This window comes from Portunus trituberculatus, chromosome 1 (assembly GCF_017591435.1).
Source record: "Portunus trituberculatus isolate SZX2019 chromosome 1, ASM1759143v1, whole genome shotgun sequence".
Classification (NCBI taxonomy): Eukaryota; Metazoa; Arthropoda; class Malacostraca; order Decapoda; family Portunidae; genus Portunus; species Portunus trituberculatus.
In genome coordinates, this window is record NC_059255.1 from 5702748 (window position 1) to 5720247 (window position 17500).

Sequence of the window (17500 nt, forward strand, 5' to 3'; positions counted from 1 at the left end):
ACACCACCACCACACCCGCATCTCTGGTGGTGTGTGTGTGTGTGTGTGTGTGTGTGTGTGTGTGATTATTTTTCTATTCTGAGTATAGAAAAATAAAGTAATGATTTTTAAGGACGTTTTCATAAGAAATTGGGAAAGATTTTGAGAGAAAAAAATTATCTAGTATACATGTGTGTGTGTGTGTGTGTGTGTGTGTGTGTGTGTGGTAATTCGTTGCTTGTACCACAAACAAATAAATTGGCACTCTTATTTTTGACTGACGTAACAAAAACACTTTAAAAATAACCAGTACTTGTCATAGTAGTAGTAGTAGTAGTAGTAGTAGTAGTAGTAGTAGTAGTAGTAGTAGTAGTAGTTCCTAACACTACTGCAACACTTTTAAAATTCTTTGATTTCAAAATATACGTTGATTTACTTATTACTATTAATATTATTGTTATTATTAATATTACCATTATTTTAAACTAGAAAAGCTCTAATGGCATTGTGTCACATGGAAAGGAGAGAAGTAATGGGCTAATGGGTCACATAGGGCCACAAACAAGGGGCTAATGGCTGTGAGAGGGCCACAAAGGGTTAATGGTTCAGATAGGTCCACAAACAAAGGGGTAATGGATGCAAAAGGGCCACAAAGGGTTAATGGTTCAGATAGGTCCACAAACAAAGGAGTAATGGGTCTAATAGGGCCATAAATAAAGGGGTAATGGGTCTGAGAGGGCCATAGAGGGCTAATGGGTCTGAGGGACACAAACAAAGGGCTAATGGGTCTAATAGGGGCCACAAAAACACAAACACTTCACATACAAACAAAAATGGGCAAAAATGAGGAGAGAGAGAGAATTAATAGCAAAACAAGAAAAAAAACAACAAAACAACAATTATTCTGTTGTTTATGAAAGAAAAATAAGAAAAAAAAATAGAAGAAAAGAAAATTTATAACAAAACAAGAACGAAAAACAAAAAAAACAATTATTCTGTTGTTTATGAAAGAAAAATAAGAAAAAAAATAGAAAAAAAAAACAAAACAATTACTCTGTTGTTTATGAAAGAAAAATAAGCAAAAAAACAAGCAAATAAAAACGCAGAAAAAATAAGATGAAATAAAAAAAAAAAAAAAATAAAAATAAAAAAACAGCAAAAAATTAAATAGACAAAAAACAAGAAAACAAACAAAATTTTCTCGTATTTATGAAAGAAAGATGCAAAAAACAAACAAAAACTTGAAATAAAAAAAAAAAAAAAAAAAAAGAAAAAGAAAGAAAGAAGAATGGCTACAGTGACTCCTCTTGTTGTTGTTGTTGTTGTTGTTGTTGTTGTTGTAGAGAAAGACAAGAAAACAAAACAAAGGATTCCAAACGCATTCCAAACATGAAGAGTGGCAGGGTGTCATCTCCGAGGCAAGACAAGCCTATACAACACCCCACAACAAACACACCACCACCAACACCACCACCACCACCATCAACACCACCTGCTCTCTGTGTGTGTGTGTGTGTGTGTTTTGTTTTGGGTGTTTTGTGTGTTTTGGGGGTGTTTTGTGTGTTTTAGGGGTGTTTTGGGGGTGTTTTGTGTGTTTAGGAGTGTTTTTGTGTTTTGTGTGTTTTTGGGGGTTTGTTTTGGGATGTTTTGTGGGATGTTTTTGTGTGTTTTGGGATGTTTTTTGTGTGTTTTTGGGATGGGTGTGTTTAAGGATGTTTTGTGTGTTTTGGGGGTGTTTTGTGTGTTTTAGGGGTGTTTTGTGTGTGTTTGTGTTAGGATGTTTTGAGTGATTTTGTGTGTTTTGTGTGTGTTGGGGTGTTTTGTATGTGTTTTGGGATGTTTTGTGTGTTTTGTGGGCTTATAGGAGTGTTTTGGGGATGTTTTGTGTGTTTTGGAGGTTGTGTGTGTGTGTGTGTGTGTGTGTGTGTGTGTGTGTGTGTGTGTGTGTGTGTGTGTGTGTGTGTGTGTGTGTGTGTGTGTGTGTGTGTGTGTACTTACAACATTACAATTCTAATGACCTTACCTAACCTGCTTATGACCTGATTTGACCTTGCATGACATTACCTCAACACCCAATCACTCCTTGACACACACACACACACACACACACACACACACACACACACACACACACACACACACACACACACACACACACATTTTTGCATTAAGATAAACATTAATGACTATCTCCTTACTTCCTAATGATTGCAAACTGCTTGGGGGATGTTGAGAGTGTTTTAAGGGTGTTTTGGGAGTGTTTTGGGAGTGTTTTAAGGGTGTTTATGTGTGTTTTTTGGGGGATGTTTTGGAGTGTTTTGGGGTGTTTTGTAAGTTTTGGGGTGTTTTGGGGGTCGTTTTGTTGTTATGGGGTGTTTTTGTGTGTTTGGTGTGTTTTGTGGTGTTTTTGTGGTGTTTTGGGGTGTTTTGGGGGTTCTTTGAGTGTTTATGGGGTGTTTGAGTGTGTTTTTGGTGTGTTTGAGTGTGTTTTGTGTATCTTTAAGGTGTGAGCATCTAAGAGTGTGTGCGTGTGTGTGTGTGTGTGTGTGCTACAGCCACAGTAACAAACAAAACACAATCAAATAAACTCAAATAAACAAAAAAATTGCCTTGATACATCCATTAATAAATCAATCAATTCTCGAACAGTTTGTCTTTAAAATCCAAAAGAAAACGGAAAAGAAAACGGATGAAAAGAAAACGGGAACCAAAACATTAGATTATTCAGGGCGTGACGTGAAGAGCTTACAGGGTTGCCAATTCGAGCGACATACGTACATACACACATTCTTTTGCTTACTGGTACTACGTCAAACTCTCTCTCTCTCTCTCTCTCTCTCTCTCTCTCTCTATTTTTCTTATTTTTCTATCTTGTTTTCAAAATGTTTTCTTTAAGCTTGTAAAATCTCGAGTGTGTGTTTTTCCTCTCTCTCTCTCTCTCATTATAACTTCCATTCATCTTTTTCTTTTCTTTTCTTCTTTTCCCTCAAAAAACAAATAGATTTTCCTGTTTTGTACGTCAGTCTTCCAAATTTTCCTTCTCTCTCTCTCTCTCTCTCTCACCATGTTCTTTTTCTTCTTTTTTTATATTTTTGTTGTGTTTTTAAAAGTATTTTGATGTATTTTCTTATTTTTCCTTATTTTTTTCTATTTATCTACTTTTCCCTTCCTTCATAATAAAGTTCATCCATTTTTTTATTTTTCTCTCTCCCTCTTATCTTTTCTTCTTTTTTTATATTTTTGTCAAGTTTTTAAAGGCATTTCTATCTTTCTTAATTTACAAGCCATTTCATTTTCCTTTCATTCATTATATAAAGCTCAGCCATTTTTTCATTTTTCTCTCCCTCTTATCTTGTTTTTCTTTTTTTTAATATTTCAGTCAAGTTTTAAAAGTATTTCTCTGTCTACAAATTTTCTAGTCATAAAGTTCATATTTTTTTTTCTTTTCCTTTTCTTTCAAACTTTTTTTTTCAGTTTTTTTATTTTTCTGACAAGTTTTAAAAGTATTTCTATGTTTCTTAATTTGCAAAGCCATTTAATTTTCCTTCCCTTCATTATAAAGTCCTGCCATTTTATATTTTTTTTCTCTCCTTTCTTTCAAATGTTCTTTTCCGTCTCTTTATATTTTTTTGCCAAGTTTTAAAAGTATTTCTATGTTTCCTACTTTGCAAAGCCATTTAATTTTCCTTCCCTTCTTTATAAAGCTCAGCCATTTTATATATTTCTTTTTTCTCTTTTCCTTATCAGTTTTTTCTTCTTTTTATATTTAAGTCAAGTTTTAAAAGAATTTCTATATTTCCTAATTTGCAAAGCCATTTAATTTTCCTTCCCTTCATTAAAAACCTCATCCATTTTATCATTTTTTCATCCAAACACACAAAAAAATTTACCAACAAAATAAAACACACAAAAAAAAAAACATCCATAAATCCACAAAAACGCAAATGTCAAAACACAAAACACACACAAACAAACGAACAAACATACTAAGGCCTTCAAAAATATAAATAAAATAAATAGATAAATTATTAGTCCTTGTAAACATCATCATCATTATTTCAAGTTGTCATCATCATCATCATCATTATTTTAAACTGTCATCATTATTTCAGCATTTATTATTTCAATTTATCATCACCATCATCATCATCATCACCTCATTTTTCAATTCCTGTTTTTGTTGCAAGTTTAAAATATTTGTTTTGATTTTTTTCTCTCTCTTTCTCTTCACTCTTATCTCAAAATCTGCCATTAAAAAGGTGTTAAGTTTAGTCTCTCTCTCTCTCTCTCTCTTTCTCCACTGACATCTTAAAATTACAAGTTCTTATGATTTTTTCTCTCCACAAGTTCATTTTTTTCTTTTTTCCTTCACTGATACCTCAAAAAGTTCAAAGTTCAGTGTTGTTCTCTCTCCAAGTTCATTTTTTCTCTCTATTCATTCACATCTCAAAATTACAAGTTCTTAAGATTTTTTCTATCCACAAGTTCATTTTTTTCTTTCTTCCTTCACTGATACCTCAAAAAGATCAAACTTCAGTGTTGTTCTCTCTCAAGTTCATTTTTCTCTCTCTCTCTGACATCTCAAAGGGTAAAAGTTCCATATTTAGTGTCTTTCTTTTTCCACAAGATCATTTTTTTTTTCCCTACATTTGCTCTCTCAAGTTCATTTTTCTCTCTCCTTTTCTCTTCTGATATCTCAAAAGTAAAAAGTTCTTGGGCTTTTTTTCTCCATAAGTTCATTTTCTCTTTCTCCCTTCACTGATACCTCAAAAAGTTCAAAGTTTAGTGTTCTCTCTCCAAGTTCATTTTTTTTTTACTCTTTCTCTTCACTGACAGCTAAAAATAAAAAGTTCTCAGCATTTTTTCTCTACAAGTTCATTTTCTCTTTCTCTCTTCACTCATACCCTGAAAAGTTCTAATAAGAGTGGTGGTGTTCTCTCCACAAGTTCATTTCTCTCTTTTTTTCTCTTCTGACAGCTCAAAAAGTTCTCAGCATTTTTTCTCAAGTTCATTTTCTCTTCACTGATCTCAAAAATCTATTCTGGCATTTTTTTCTCATTTTTTTCTCTCAAAATATCAAAAATTCTAAACTGCAACATTATTTTTCCTTTCTCCATTAAAACATTCTAAACCTCAAAATTAATCCACACACACACACACACTAGTTTCTACAAGTTTGAGAGAGAGCTTACACATTCTCCTCTCTCTCTTTCTCTCCCTATCTCTCTTTCTCTCTCTACAAGTCCAGTTTAATCCAAGTTTCTACAAGTTTGAGAGAGAGCTTACACATTCTCCTCTCTCTCTTTCTCTCCCTTTCTCTCTCTACAAGCCCAGTTTAATCAAGTTTCTACAAGTTTGAGAGAGAGCTTACACATTCTCCCTCTCTCTCTCTTTCTCTCCCTATCTCTCTCTCTCTCTACAAGTCCAGTTTAATCCAAGTTTCTACAAGTTTGAGAGACCTTACACATTCTCTCTCTCTCTCTTTCTCTCTCTCTACAAGTCAAATCTAATCTGTCACTTCCATGTCTATATCCTTCCTTTTCTTCTGTTCTCCTTATTCATATCACTTTCCTTTAGTTAATTCATGATACAATACAAAATATCTATACATAGCTACAAAACACACACACACACAGACACACAGACAGTCATCCAGTCATCCTTCCTTCCTTCCTTCCTTTCTTCCTTCTTTCCTTGGTTTTATAATGCATTACAAGTTACAAAACAGAACATATGTACAAATTGAACTGATAAACGCAAACCCCTCTCCACTTCCCTCCACTTTCGACACACAGTGGAGTGGATAAGGTGGACAGAGGAACTCCACACACACACTCACTCACACACACGAAGACACACTTTTTATTTACAGTTGTTGTTGTTGATGCTGGCTGGCTGGCTGGTTGAAGAAGAGGAAGAGGAGGAAGAAGAGGAGGAGGAGGAGGAGGAGGAGGAGGAGGAGGAGGAGGAGGAGGAGGAGGAGGAGGAGGAGGAGGAGGAGGAGGAGGAGCAGGAAGAACAGGAAGAGGAGGAGGAGGAGGAAAGAGGTGAAGTACTGAGAGGTAGACATGTTTTAAGATATTGAGGTATTAAATTGTGTTAGGTTGGGTTAGGTTAGGTTCAGTTAAGAGATGAAGTTATGTAGTAGCCCAGATAAAGATACTGAAGTTTTTGTAGATGTAGAGACAAAGATAATGGGTAAAAAAAAATAGAGTTAAGATAAGCTTGATAACTCTTGGTAATGTCACAGAAAAGATAAAGAATGAGAGAAAGGAGTGAAAATAAGGAAGTTTGAGATAAGATAATGAAGTTACAGGGTGTTACAAGAAGTTTTGAAGGTACAGGGTATTAAATTAAAGTTTTGATGATACAGAGGCCAGAATAGGAACATTTTGAGGAAGTTTAGTTAATATGCTGAAATTAAGGAAGTTTGAGATATGATAATGAAGTTACAGGGTGTTACAAGAAGTTTTTGAAGTGCAGGATGTCAAATGAAAGAAGTTTTGATGATACACAAGCCAGAATAAGAAAATTTTGAGGAAGTTTAGCTAATATGAAGTGAAAATAAAAAGTTTGAGATAAGATAATGAAGTTACAGGAAGATAATGAAGTTACAGGGTGTTACAAGAAATTTTGAAGGTACAGGGTGCCAAATGAAAGAAGTTTTGATGATAACAGAGGCCAGAATAGAAAAATTTTGTGGAAGTTTAGCTAAAATAAAGTTCCAGAGTTGAAGTTGACAAGGTGGTGTTGAAAGGTTGGTGTTGACAGGGTGTTCCAGGGTGTTGCATCGACAGGGTGGTGTTGTGGTGTTGATGTAGCAGCCAGGGTGAGGTACTGAAGTTGTCCTGGTGATGTGATGGGCAGTTTTCATCCAGACAACACCACTTCACCCAAACTCAACACCACGGCAGTTTTTATCTTGTGGGTGGCGGTGTTGGGTGATGGCTGGCTGGAGGTGGTGGTGTAGGTGGTGGTGTTGAGGAAGGATCCCAGCGACACACACACACCATCCTGGGAGCCTCGGAGCGACTTTTTCAACACTCAACACCAAAAAATAAAAAATAATGATAATAAAAATAAAAATAAAAAAAAAAAAAAAAAAAAAAAAAAAAAAAACACACAACACCAGATGGTTTAAAGAGGTTAGCGAGTCCAGCACATGAGGGGACACACACACACACACGCACACACGCACACACCTGCCCCACACACGTGAACAAATGCGGGCAAAACACACGTCTTATTAAAATTGTCTCTGCACTGGTTTACCCCTGTGGCACTGTACTTTGGGGGTTCTGGGGTGGGGTGTACTGGGGTGTTCTGGGGTACTGGGGTGTTATTCTGGGGCAGCACCGGCGACTTAGCGACGAGATATTGTGTGTGGCGTGTGGCGGGCCATGACTGTCTGTCTGTCTGTCTGTGTCAACACTAGACAGTCGCTCCGTTGCTCAGAAAGGCAAGTGGTGGAGATTCCGACTCTCTCCCTGCGGACAAAAGATACACCGGTAAGCTCAACACCAGTCAACATCATTCAACACCACTAAATATTACTTAATGCCACTAAAAGATCCATTGGTGAGGTAAATATTTGTCTAAATGCTTGTCAACACCGCTCAATACCATTCAACACTGCTCAACACCACTAAACATTACTTAACACCACTAAAAGATCCAATGATGAGGTAAATATTTGTCTAAATGCTTGTCAACACCGCTCAACACCACTCAACACCATTCAACACCACTAAATATTACTTAATGCCACTAAAAGATCCATTGGTGAGGTAAATATTTGTCTAAATGCTTGTCAACACCGCTCAATACCATTCAACACTGCTCAACACCACTAAACATTACTTAACACCACTAAAAGATCCACTGCTGAGGTAAATATTTGTCTAAATGCTTGTCAACACCGCTCAACACCACTCAACACCACTAAATATTACTTTACACCACTTAATACCACTAAAAGATCCATTGGTGAGGTAAATACTTGTCTATATGCTTGTCAACACCGCTCAATACCATTCAACACTGCTCAACACCACTAAACATTACTTAACACCACTAAAAGATCCACTGATGAGGTAAATATTTGTCTAAATGCTTGTCAACACCACTTAACACCACTAAAAGATACACTGGATCAAGTAAATAATTCTCTAAATACTTGTTAACACTACTCAACACTGCTCAACACCATTCAACGTCACTTAAGAGGACTAAAAGACACACTGGTGAGGTAAATACTTCTCTAAATGCTTTCTCTTCACCCTTTCTGTATCTCTCACCTCCTCTTCCTCTTCCTCCTCTTTTCTTGACTGTTTATCTCCTATCCATCCACTCCACCCCTTTCTCTTCTCTCTGTATCTCTCTCTCTCTCTCTCTCCTCCTCCTCCTTTGCTGTCAGTCCTAAAGCTAACCTAACACAGTCGCCACATACACCACGTACCAGTCTCCACAATCCACACACACACTATTACCATCCAGGCTTGCTATCTCTCAAACTTGGGCTTTCAATGAACTGTTTGGAATGTCAACTTAAAATTTCTGTCTCATTTTGTCTTATTTTTTTTTCTTTCTCTTTGTTCTTGTTAGCATGTCGCTGGAATTATGATAAACGCCCTTCAGAATTTTAAGTTACTTCCAATAAATTCACTAGGATCTTGAAAAAACTCCAATAACTTTCACTAGAACCTTGAAAAACCCCAATAACTTCCACTAGAACCTTGAAAACCCCAATAACTTCCACTAGGACCTTGAAAACCCCAATAACTTCCACTAGGACCTTGAAAACCCCAATAACTTCCACTAGAACCTTGAAAAACCCCAATAACTTCCACTAGGACCTTGAAAACCCCAATAACTTCCACTAGGACCTTGAAAACCCCAATAACTTCCACTAGAACCTTGAAAAACCCCAATAACTTCCACTAGGACCTTGAAAACCCCAATAACTTCCACTAGGACCTTGAAAAACACCAATAACTTCCACTAGAACCTTGAAAAACACCAATAACTTCCACTAGAACCTTGAAAACACCAATAACTTCCACTAGAACCTTGAAAAACCCCAATAACTTCCACTAGAACCTTGAAAACCCCAATAACTTCCACTAGAACCTTGAAAACCCCAATAACTTCCACTAGAACCTTGAAAACCCCAATAACTTCCACTAGAACCTTGAAAACCCCAATAACTTCCACTAGAACCTTGAAAACCCCAATAACTTCCACTAGAACCTTGAAAACACCAATAACTTCCACTAGAACCTTGAAAACACCAATAACTTCCACTAGAACCTTGAAAACCCCAATAACTTCCACTAGAACCTTGAAAACCCCAATAACTTCCACTAGAACCTTGAAAAACCCCAATAACTTCCACTAGGACCTTGAAAACCCCAATAACTTCCACTAGAACCTTGAAAAACACCAATAACTTCCACTAGAACCTTGAAAAACCCCAATAACTTCCACTAGAACCTTGAAAACCCCAATAACTTCCACTAGAACCTTGAAAACACCAATAACTTCCACTAGAACCTTGAAAAACACCAATAACTTCCACTAGAACCTTGAAAAACCCCAATAACTTCCACTAGGACCTTGAAAAACACCAATAACTTCCACTAGAACCTTGAAAAACACCAATAACTTCCACTAGAACCTTGAAAAATCCCTATAACTTCCACTAGAACTCTTGAAAACCACAATAACTTCCACTACAACCTTGAAAACCTTGAAAAAATTGAAGATGCCCAAGAGTTTGAGGACACAAGCCACAATATTAATCCCTTCAGTACTGGGACACATTTTTACCTTGCGTTTTGTGTACCATTAGACCATTTTATTGACATTTGGAAGGGTCTATGGAGGGCAGAAGATTAATGGCCACAGTCTTCACTATTTTAATTCCTTCAGTACTGGGACACATTTTTTCCTCAAGTTTTGTGTACCATTAGACCATTCTATTGACATTTGGAAGGGTCTATGGAGGGCAGAAGATTAATGGCCACAGTCTTCACTATTTAAACCCCCACATGAGTTTCTGAAGCTGTAGAAAATCACCAAATAGTCACCAGAATGAATATGAGGAGTCATGTTTTTTTAGGGCATTTTTAGACAGTTCAGCATGTTTTTCAGAGCATTTTAAGAGTTTGGTTGTTTATAGGGCATTCTAAGACAGTTGGGCATGATTTAGGGCACTCTAAGACACTTTGGTATGTTTTTAAGGCATTTTAAGACAGTTTAGCAAGTCTTAAGGCATTTTAAGTCGGGCAAGATTTATGTAATTTTAACTAAGTGAGGCTGGGAACTTTTTTAAGGCATTCTAAGATGGTTTGGCATGTTTTTTAAGGCATTCTTAAGATAGTTTGGCATGTTTTTAGGCCATTTTAAAACAATTTGCGAAGTTTTAAGGCATTTTAAAAGTTTGGCAAGATTTTAATAGCATTTTAAGATAGTTTGGCATGTTTTTAGGCCATTTTAAAACAATTTGCGAAGTTTTAAGGCATTTTAAAACAGTTTGGCAAGATTTTAACAGCATTTTAAGACAGTTTAGCAAGATTTTTACAGTATTTTAGCTTGCAAGATTTTTACAGTATTTTAAGACAGTTTGGCAAGATTTTTACAGCATTTTAAGAGTTTGGCAAAATTTTTACAGCATTTTAAGAGTTTGGCAAGTTTTTACAGCATTTTAAGAGTTTGGCAAGTTTTTACAGCATTTTAAGACAGTTTGGCAAGTTTTTACAGCATTTTAAGACAGTTTAGTATGTTGTTAAGTGAGAAGGTTAATGGCCACAGTCTTCACTATTTTGATCCCCCACAAGAGTTTCTGAAGCTGTAGAGTAAGAATTAATATGGCAACGCATCATAGTACTGAGGGGTTTAATTGTCTCTACCTCTCTCTACCTCTCTCTCTCTCTCCTCCTCCTCCTTCATCATCATCATCATCATCATTCTTGGCCTGCGTCCTCTCATCCGACACTCTGTGAATCTGCAACAAATCACACTGGATAAGACACACACTCCCTGCGGCACAACACAATGCTACACACACACACACACACACACACACACACACACACACACACACAGTCATACACACTTGAAATGCCCAAGGTAACCTAATTAAACACATATAAACACACAAACACACCCCAAAACACATCATAAACACCCCTAAAACACACTGCACACCCTCAAACACCCCAAAAACATATCAAAACACACCAAAACACACTAAACCACACTCAAAAAGACTGCTAAAACACATCAAAACACACTGCACATCCTTAACCACACCAAAACATACCCAAACACCCCAAAAACACATCAAAATATCCCAAAACACACACCTAAACACACCCACACACCCAAACACCCGTAAACACACCCAAACACCCCAAAACACACCCAAACAACCCAAAACACACCAAAACACCCTTAAACACACAAAACACACCTAAACACACCCAAACACACCACACACACACACACACACACACACACACACACACCATTACCATTAGAAGTAGAGGTGGTTCCATTTTGCGATCTGGTGGCGGTGGTGGTGGCTCGGTACTGCGGCGCGGGACCCCACACCCGCACAGTGGCATCATCGGACACAGAGGCGATCATGGAAGAATATACAGGGTTCCAGGTGACACAGTTAACAGTGCGGGTGTGTCCAGAAAGTGTCACAACTGGTAGTTCTCTCTTGTGGTGCCAGATGTACACTTTGTTGTCTGCAAAGTTAGGTTAGGTTAGGTTAGGTTTGGTTTGGGAGATGTTTGGTGTGTTTTGGGGGATTTGTGATTTGGGGTGTTTTTGTTTTGGTATTTGGTGTGTTTTGGGTGTGTTGTGTGTGTTTTGATGTGTTTTGGGTGTGTTTTGGGTGTTTTGGTGTGTTTTTGGTGTGTTTAGGGGTGTTTTGGTGTTTTTGGTGTGTTTTTGGTGTTTTGGAGTGTTTTTGGTGTGTTTTAGTGTGTTTGGATGTGTTTTGGTGTTTTGGGTGTGCTTTGGTGTGTTTTGAGTGTGTTTGGCTGTGTTTTGGGGATATTGGGGTGTTTTGGGGTGTGTCTGGGTGTGTTTTGGGATGTTTTGGGTGTGTTTTGATGTGTTTTATGTGTTTTGAGTGTGTTTTGGTAGTGTTTGGGTGCATTAGGGTGTGTTGTCTGGAAGGTTAAGTTAGGTTAGGTTGGCTTGGGGTGCGTTTAAGAATGTCTAGCCTAACCTAACCTAACCAATATGATCTCACTTAACCTAATTCAACTTAATAGTATGTAACTTACACTAATCTTAACCTAACCTAACCTAACCTAACTTAACCTTATCTAACTTAACTAAAGTGACCTTACCTTCACTCCCTGACGCGATGAAGTTCTGGTACTCGCCCCCAAAGCAGGAGTGGATGGTGTAATGACCTTGAGTGAGGCCGCGGAACTTGCGAACCAGTGTCCTGTTCCGCAGATCCCAAAGATGCACACCCTGGTTCGCTACGTTCAAAAGGGCATAGTTCCCAGTGAGGTCCAGAGTGAACGACATGATGCTGTGATCTTCTTGTATGCTGTGGGGGAGTTGTTAGGTTAGGTTAGGTTAGGTTAGAGGTTTATTTGCTGTTCCAGTGGTGTATTAATAAGATTTCTGTATTGCTAACTAGAGAAATGGTGAAATAGTCAGTTATGTGGGTTTTCAAGGGTGTTTTTGTGGTTCTAGTGGTATATTAACAAGATTTATGCATTATTAACTGGTGAAACAATAAGTGATGTGGTGTTTTTGTGGTTCTAGTGGCAGATTAACAACATTTCTGTATTATTAGCAGGAGAAACAATAAGTGACGTGGGTTTTTAAGGGTGTTTTTGTGGTTCTAGTGGCAGATTAACAACATTTCTGCATTGTTAACAGGAGAAACAATAAGTGACGTGGGTTTTTAAGGGTGTTTTTGTGGTTCTAGTGACAGATTAACAACATTTCTGTATTATTAACAGGAGAAACAATAAGTGATGTGGGTTTTTAAGGGTGTTTTTGTGGTTCTAGTGACAGATTAACAACATTTCTGTATTATTAACAGGAGAAACAATAAGTGACGTGGGTTTTTAAGGGTGCTTTTGTGGTTCTAGTGACAGATTAACAACATTTCTGTATTATTAACAGGAGAAACAATAAGTGACGTGGGTTTTAAAGGGTGTTTTCGTGGTTCTAGTGACAGATTAACAACATTTCTGCACTATTAACAGGAGAAACAATATGTGACGTGGGTTTTTAAGGGTGTTTTCGTGGTTTCCCAATATGTAACACCACTACACCACTGTAGAAGCCACAACACTTCACACCACAAAAGAAAAATATGTAGACACTTGAACACACACACCATAACACCACAAATTATATAGAAAACCAAACACACCACGAACACAACAAACACCACACAAACACCACAAAAAAAAGAAAAATGAACCACAACACCACCACAACACCACAACACCCCTGAAACTTACATATTGTGGTCCTGCACCTCGTCGAAATGGTAGCCTCTAATGCGATGGTGTGTGTCGGAGGCCAGCACTGTCTTTCCGTCGTTCTGTATGGCCAAACACTGCACTCGGACCCCTCCCAAGAGTCCAGGATCTGCCCATTGAGGTCGCACTGGTAAAATTGTCCACGCATTCCGCCACACACGAACCTTCTTGAGTCCTGGGGTGGTGAGGTTAGGTTAGGTTAGGTTAGGTAAAAAAAATAATAATTACATTTGGGTTAACTTTTGTTTATTTAAGTGAATAATACAAACCAGCCATGAACAACAAAATATTAGAAAAAAAAAAGGCCTACTTGAGTGCCGGTTCCCTAAACAAAACAGAGAGTTAGCCAAAATCAAGGAAAAATGTCTTAAAACCTCCCTCGTAAATGGTCAAGTCGTAGGAAGATGGAAACACAGAAGCAGGCCGGGAGTTACACTATATAAAGCTTTTTTAATAGAATAATGGATTTTCACACTAATTTAAGGACTAAACAAGGTAATAATGTCAATGCTTCAGGATCTCAAGTCACACACAGACAGACAGACAGACAGACACACCTTATGCCAGGCAGCGCAGGTGAGTGAGTCGTCAGGAGAGTTGGACACCTTGCAGATCTGTTCCCCTCTCTCTGTGTCCCAAACCTGCAACAAACACACACACACACACACACACACACACACAGACTGTTATATATTTTTCATTTCAAGACATCAGTAAATAAATCAAGATGGTATAACACACACACACACACACACACACACACATACACATACCATAAGCTCAGCGGCCTCCTCCTGCAGACAGACAATGAGCTTGGTGCTGTCGGGGCTCCAGGCAAGGTACACCACCCCATAAGAGTGTCCGTCCAGTGTGAAGCGGCGAGTGACTGTCAGTGTCTCCTGTATGGGTGGTGGAACTACATTAGCCCCTTCTGTAGCATGACGTGTTTCCCTATTCATTGTGGTGACTATTTGGTGACTTTCTACAGCTTCACAAACTCATGTGGGGGGTTAGAATAGTGAAGACTGTGGCCATTAATCTTGTGCCCTCCATAGACCCTTCCTAATGTCAATAAAATGGTCTAATGGTACACAAATCTCAAGGTAAAAATGTGTCCCAGTACTGAAGGGGTTAAAATAGTGAAGACTGTGGCCATTAATCTTCTGCCCTCCATAGACCCTTCCTAATGTCAATAAAATGGTCTAATGGTACACAAATCTCAAGGTAAAAATGTGTCCCAGTACTGAAGGGGTTAAAATAGTGAAGACTGTGGCCATTAATCTTGTGCCCTCCATAGACCCTTCCTAATGTCAATAAAATGGTCTAATGGTACACAAATCTCAAGGTAAAAATGTGTCCCAGTACTGAAGGGGTTAAAATAGTGAAGACTGTGGCCATTAATCTTGTGCCCTCCATAGACCCTTCCTAATGTCAATAAAATGGTCTAATGGTACACAAATCTCAAGGTAAAAATGTGTCCCAGTACTGAAGGGGTTAAAATAGTGAAGACTGTGGCCATTAATCTTCTGCCCTCCATAGACCCTTCCTAATGTCAATAAAATGGTCTAATGGTACACAAATCTCAAGGTAAAAATGTGTCCCAGTACTGAAGGGGTTAAAATAGTGAAGACTGTGGCCATTAATCTTCTGCCCTCCATAGACCCTTCCTAATGTCAATAAAATGGTCTAATGGTACACAAATCTCAAGGTAAAAATGTGTCCCAGTACTGAAGGGGTTAAAATAGTGAAGACTGTGGCCATTAATCTTCTGCCCTCCATAGACCCTTCCTAATGTCAATAAAATGGTCTAATGGTACACAAATCTCAAGGTAAAAATGTGTCCCAGTACTGAAGGGGTTAAAATAGTGAAGACTGTGGCCATTAATCTTCTGCCCTCCATAGACCCTTCCTAATGTCAATAAAATGGTCTAATGGTACACAAATCTCAAGGTAAAAATGTGTCCCAGTACTGAAGGGGTTAAAATAGTGAAGACTGTGGCCATTAATCTTCTGCCCTCCATAGACCCTTCCTAATGTCAATAAAATGGTCTAATGGTACACAAATCTCAAGGTAAAAATGTGTCCCAGTACTGAAGGGGTTAAAATAGTGAAGACTGTGGCCATTAATCTTCTGCCCTCCATAGACCCTTCCTAATGTCAATAAAATGGTCTAATGGTACACAAATCTCAAGGTAAAAATGTGTCCCAGTACTGAAGGGGTTAAAATAGTGAAGACTGTGGCCATTAATCTTCTGCCCTCCATAGACCCTTCCTAATGTCAATAAAATGGTCTAATGGTACACAAATCTCAAGGTAAAAATGTGTCCCAGTACTGAAGGGGTTAAAATAGTGAAGACTGTGGCCATTAATCTTCTGCCCTCCATAGACCCTTCCTAATGTCAATAAAATGGTCTAATGGTACACAAATCTCAAGGTAAAAATGTGTCCCAGTACTGAAGGGGTTAAAATAGTGAAGACTGTGGCCATTAATCTTCTGCCCTCCATAGACCCTTCCTAATGTCAATAAAATGGTCTAATGGTACACAAATCTCAAGGTAAAAATGTGTCCCAGTACTGAAGGGGTTAAAATAGTGAAGACTGTGGCCATTAATCTTCTGCCCTCCATAGACCCTTCCTAATGTCAATAAAATGGTCTAATGGTACACAAATCTCAAGGTAAAAATGTGTCCCAGTACTGAAGGGGTTAAAATAGTGAAGACTGTGGCCATTAATCTTCTGCCCTCCATAGACCCTTCCTAATGTCAATAAAATGGTCTAATGGTACACAAATCTCAAGGTAAAAATGTGTCCCAGTACTGAAAGAATTAACACGCCAAATTTGTATCCATTTGCTCTGTTCTTCATTTCTTCATTTATCAATTTATCTATTCTATTTCATTTTATCTATCCACAAAATAAAACAAATGAAGTCTGCAAAATCAAATAAATAGGACCACATAAACAAGTCCGCCTGGTCCACTTACCGGGTCCACCTCCCATATGATGACAGTGGAATCCTTTGAACCGGTGGCCAGTTTGAACCCGTCAGGACTGAAGCGAGCAATCCAGACCTCGTCACAGTGGTCCGACAACACCTGGATGGTCGTGCCGGGGAAGGCGTTGCGGGGACATGAGTGGTCCATCAACAGCGAACCGCCCGACCCTAATACCTGTTGAGTTAGGGACGGTTAGGCTAGGTTAGGTTAGGTTAGGTTAGTTTTATTTTTTTTCTTAGATTAGGTGTAAGTTAGGGACAGTTAGATTAAGTTAGCTCCTCTTTTCCCCTTTTCTCTCTCTTTGGGGGGGGGGAAGGTGAGCTAATTCTTTGCCTGACCCTAATACATGTTGAGGAGACACGCCTGGCTGTCTGGAAGTTGTTATTGTGATGGGGGTAGTTGTTATCGTGATGGGGGGAGTTGTTATTGTGATGGGGCCAGGAGACACACTTACCTGGCTGTCTGTGTAGGAGTTGTGGTATGCGCACTGTGTTTTTTGTTGCTCCACTGCTTGAAGGATTAGCGTCTCCAGTCTGCCGGCGGAAGTATGGGGTTAAATTGGCTAGGTTAGGTTAAGAAGTGTGGGGGTTAAATTGGTTAGGTTAGGTTAGGTTAGGATGTGTGTGGGTTTGGTTAGGTTAGATTAAATTAGGTTAAGTTAGGTTATGAAGTGTGAGGTTAGGTTAGGTTAGGTTAGGTTAGGAAGTGTGGGGTTAGAATTGAGATAAAAATTTGGGTTAATATTTTTTATGTATAAGGTGAGAACAAAGACCAACCATAAATAAATAAATAAATAAATAAAAAGATAAAAAAAAAACTCGTCTTTTTTTTTTGTCATTTCAGTGTCTGCTAAAACTGTGTGCATCCTACGACTCGTCAAATACTCTAACAACAAAACCTGGCTGTGTTACGACCCATCAAATACACCCACAACAAAACCTGGCTGTGTTACGACCCATCAAATACACGAATGAATAAATAGGTACAAAACAATGC

The 17500-nt window shown here is 38.2% G+C and overlaps 1 protein-coding gene across 1 annotated transcript in view; it reads right to left on the bottom strand.

Moving 5' to 3' along the window:
• Positions 1-2910: 2910 nt before the first annotated feature.
• The window catches only part of LOC123518694 (WD repeat-containing protein 26-like), a 23982-nt gene continuing 9392 nt past the window's right edge, over positions 2911-17500 (bottom strand). Inside the window, 9 exon segments of the mRNA XM_045279724.1 lie at positions 2911-7466; positions 11514-11735; positions 12348-12556; positions 13488-13596; positions 13599-13683; positions 14066-14149; positions 14282-14407; positions 16493-16678; positions 16959-17037. Coding sequence (XP_045135659.1) covers positions 7411-7466; positions 11514-11735; positions 12348-12556; positions 13488-13596; positions 13599-13683; positions 14066-14149; positions 14282-14407; positions 16493-16678; positions 16959-17037 — 1156 coding nt within the window. The 3' untranslated portion in view covers positions 2911-7410.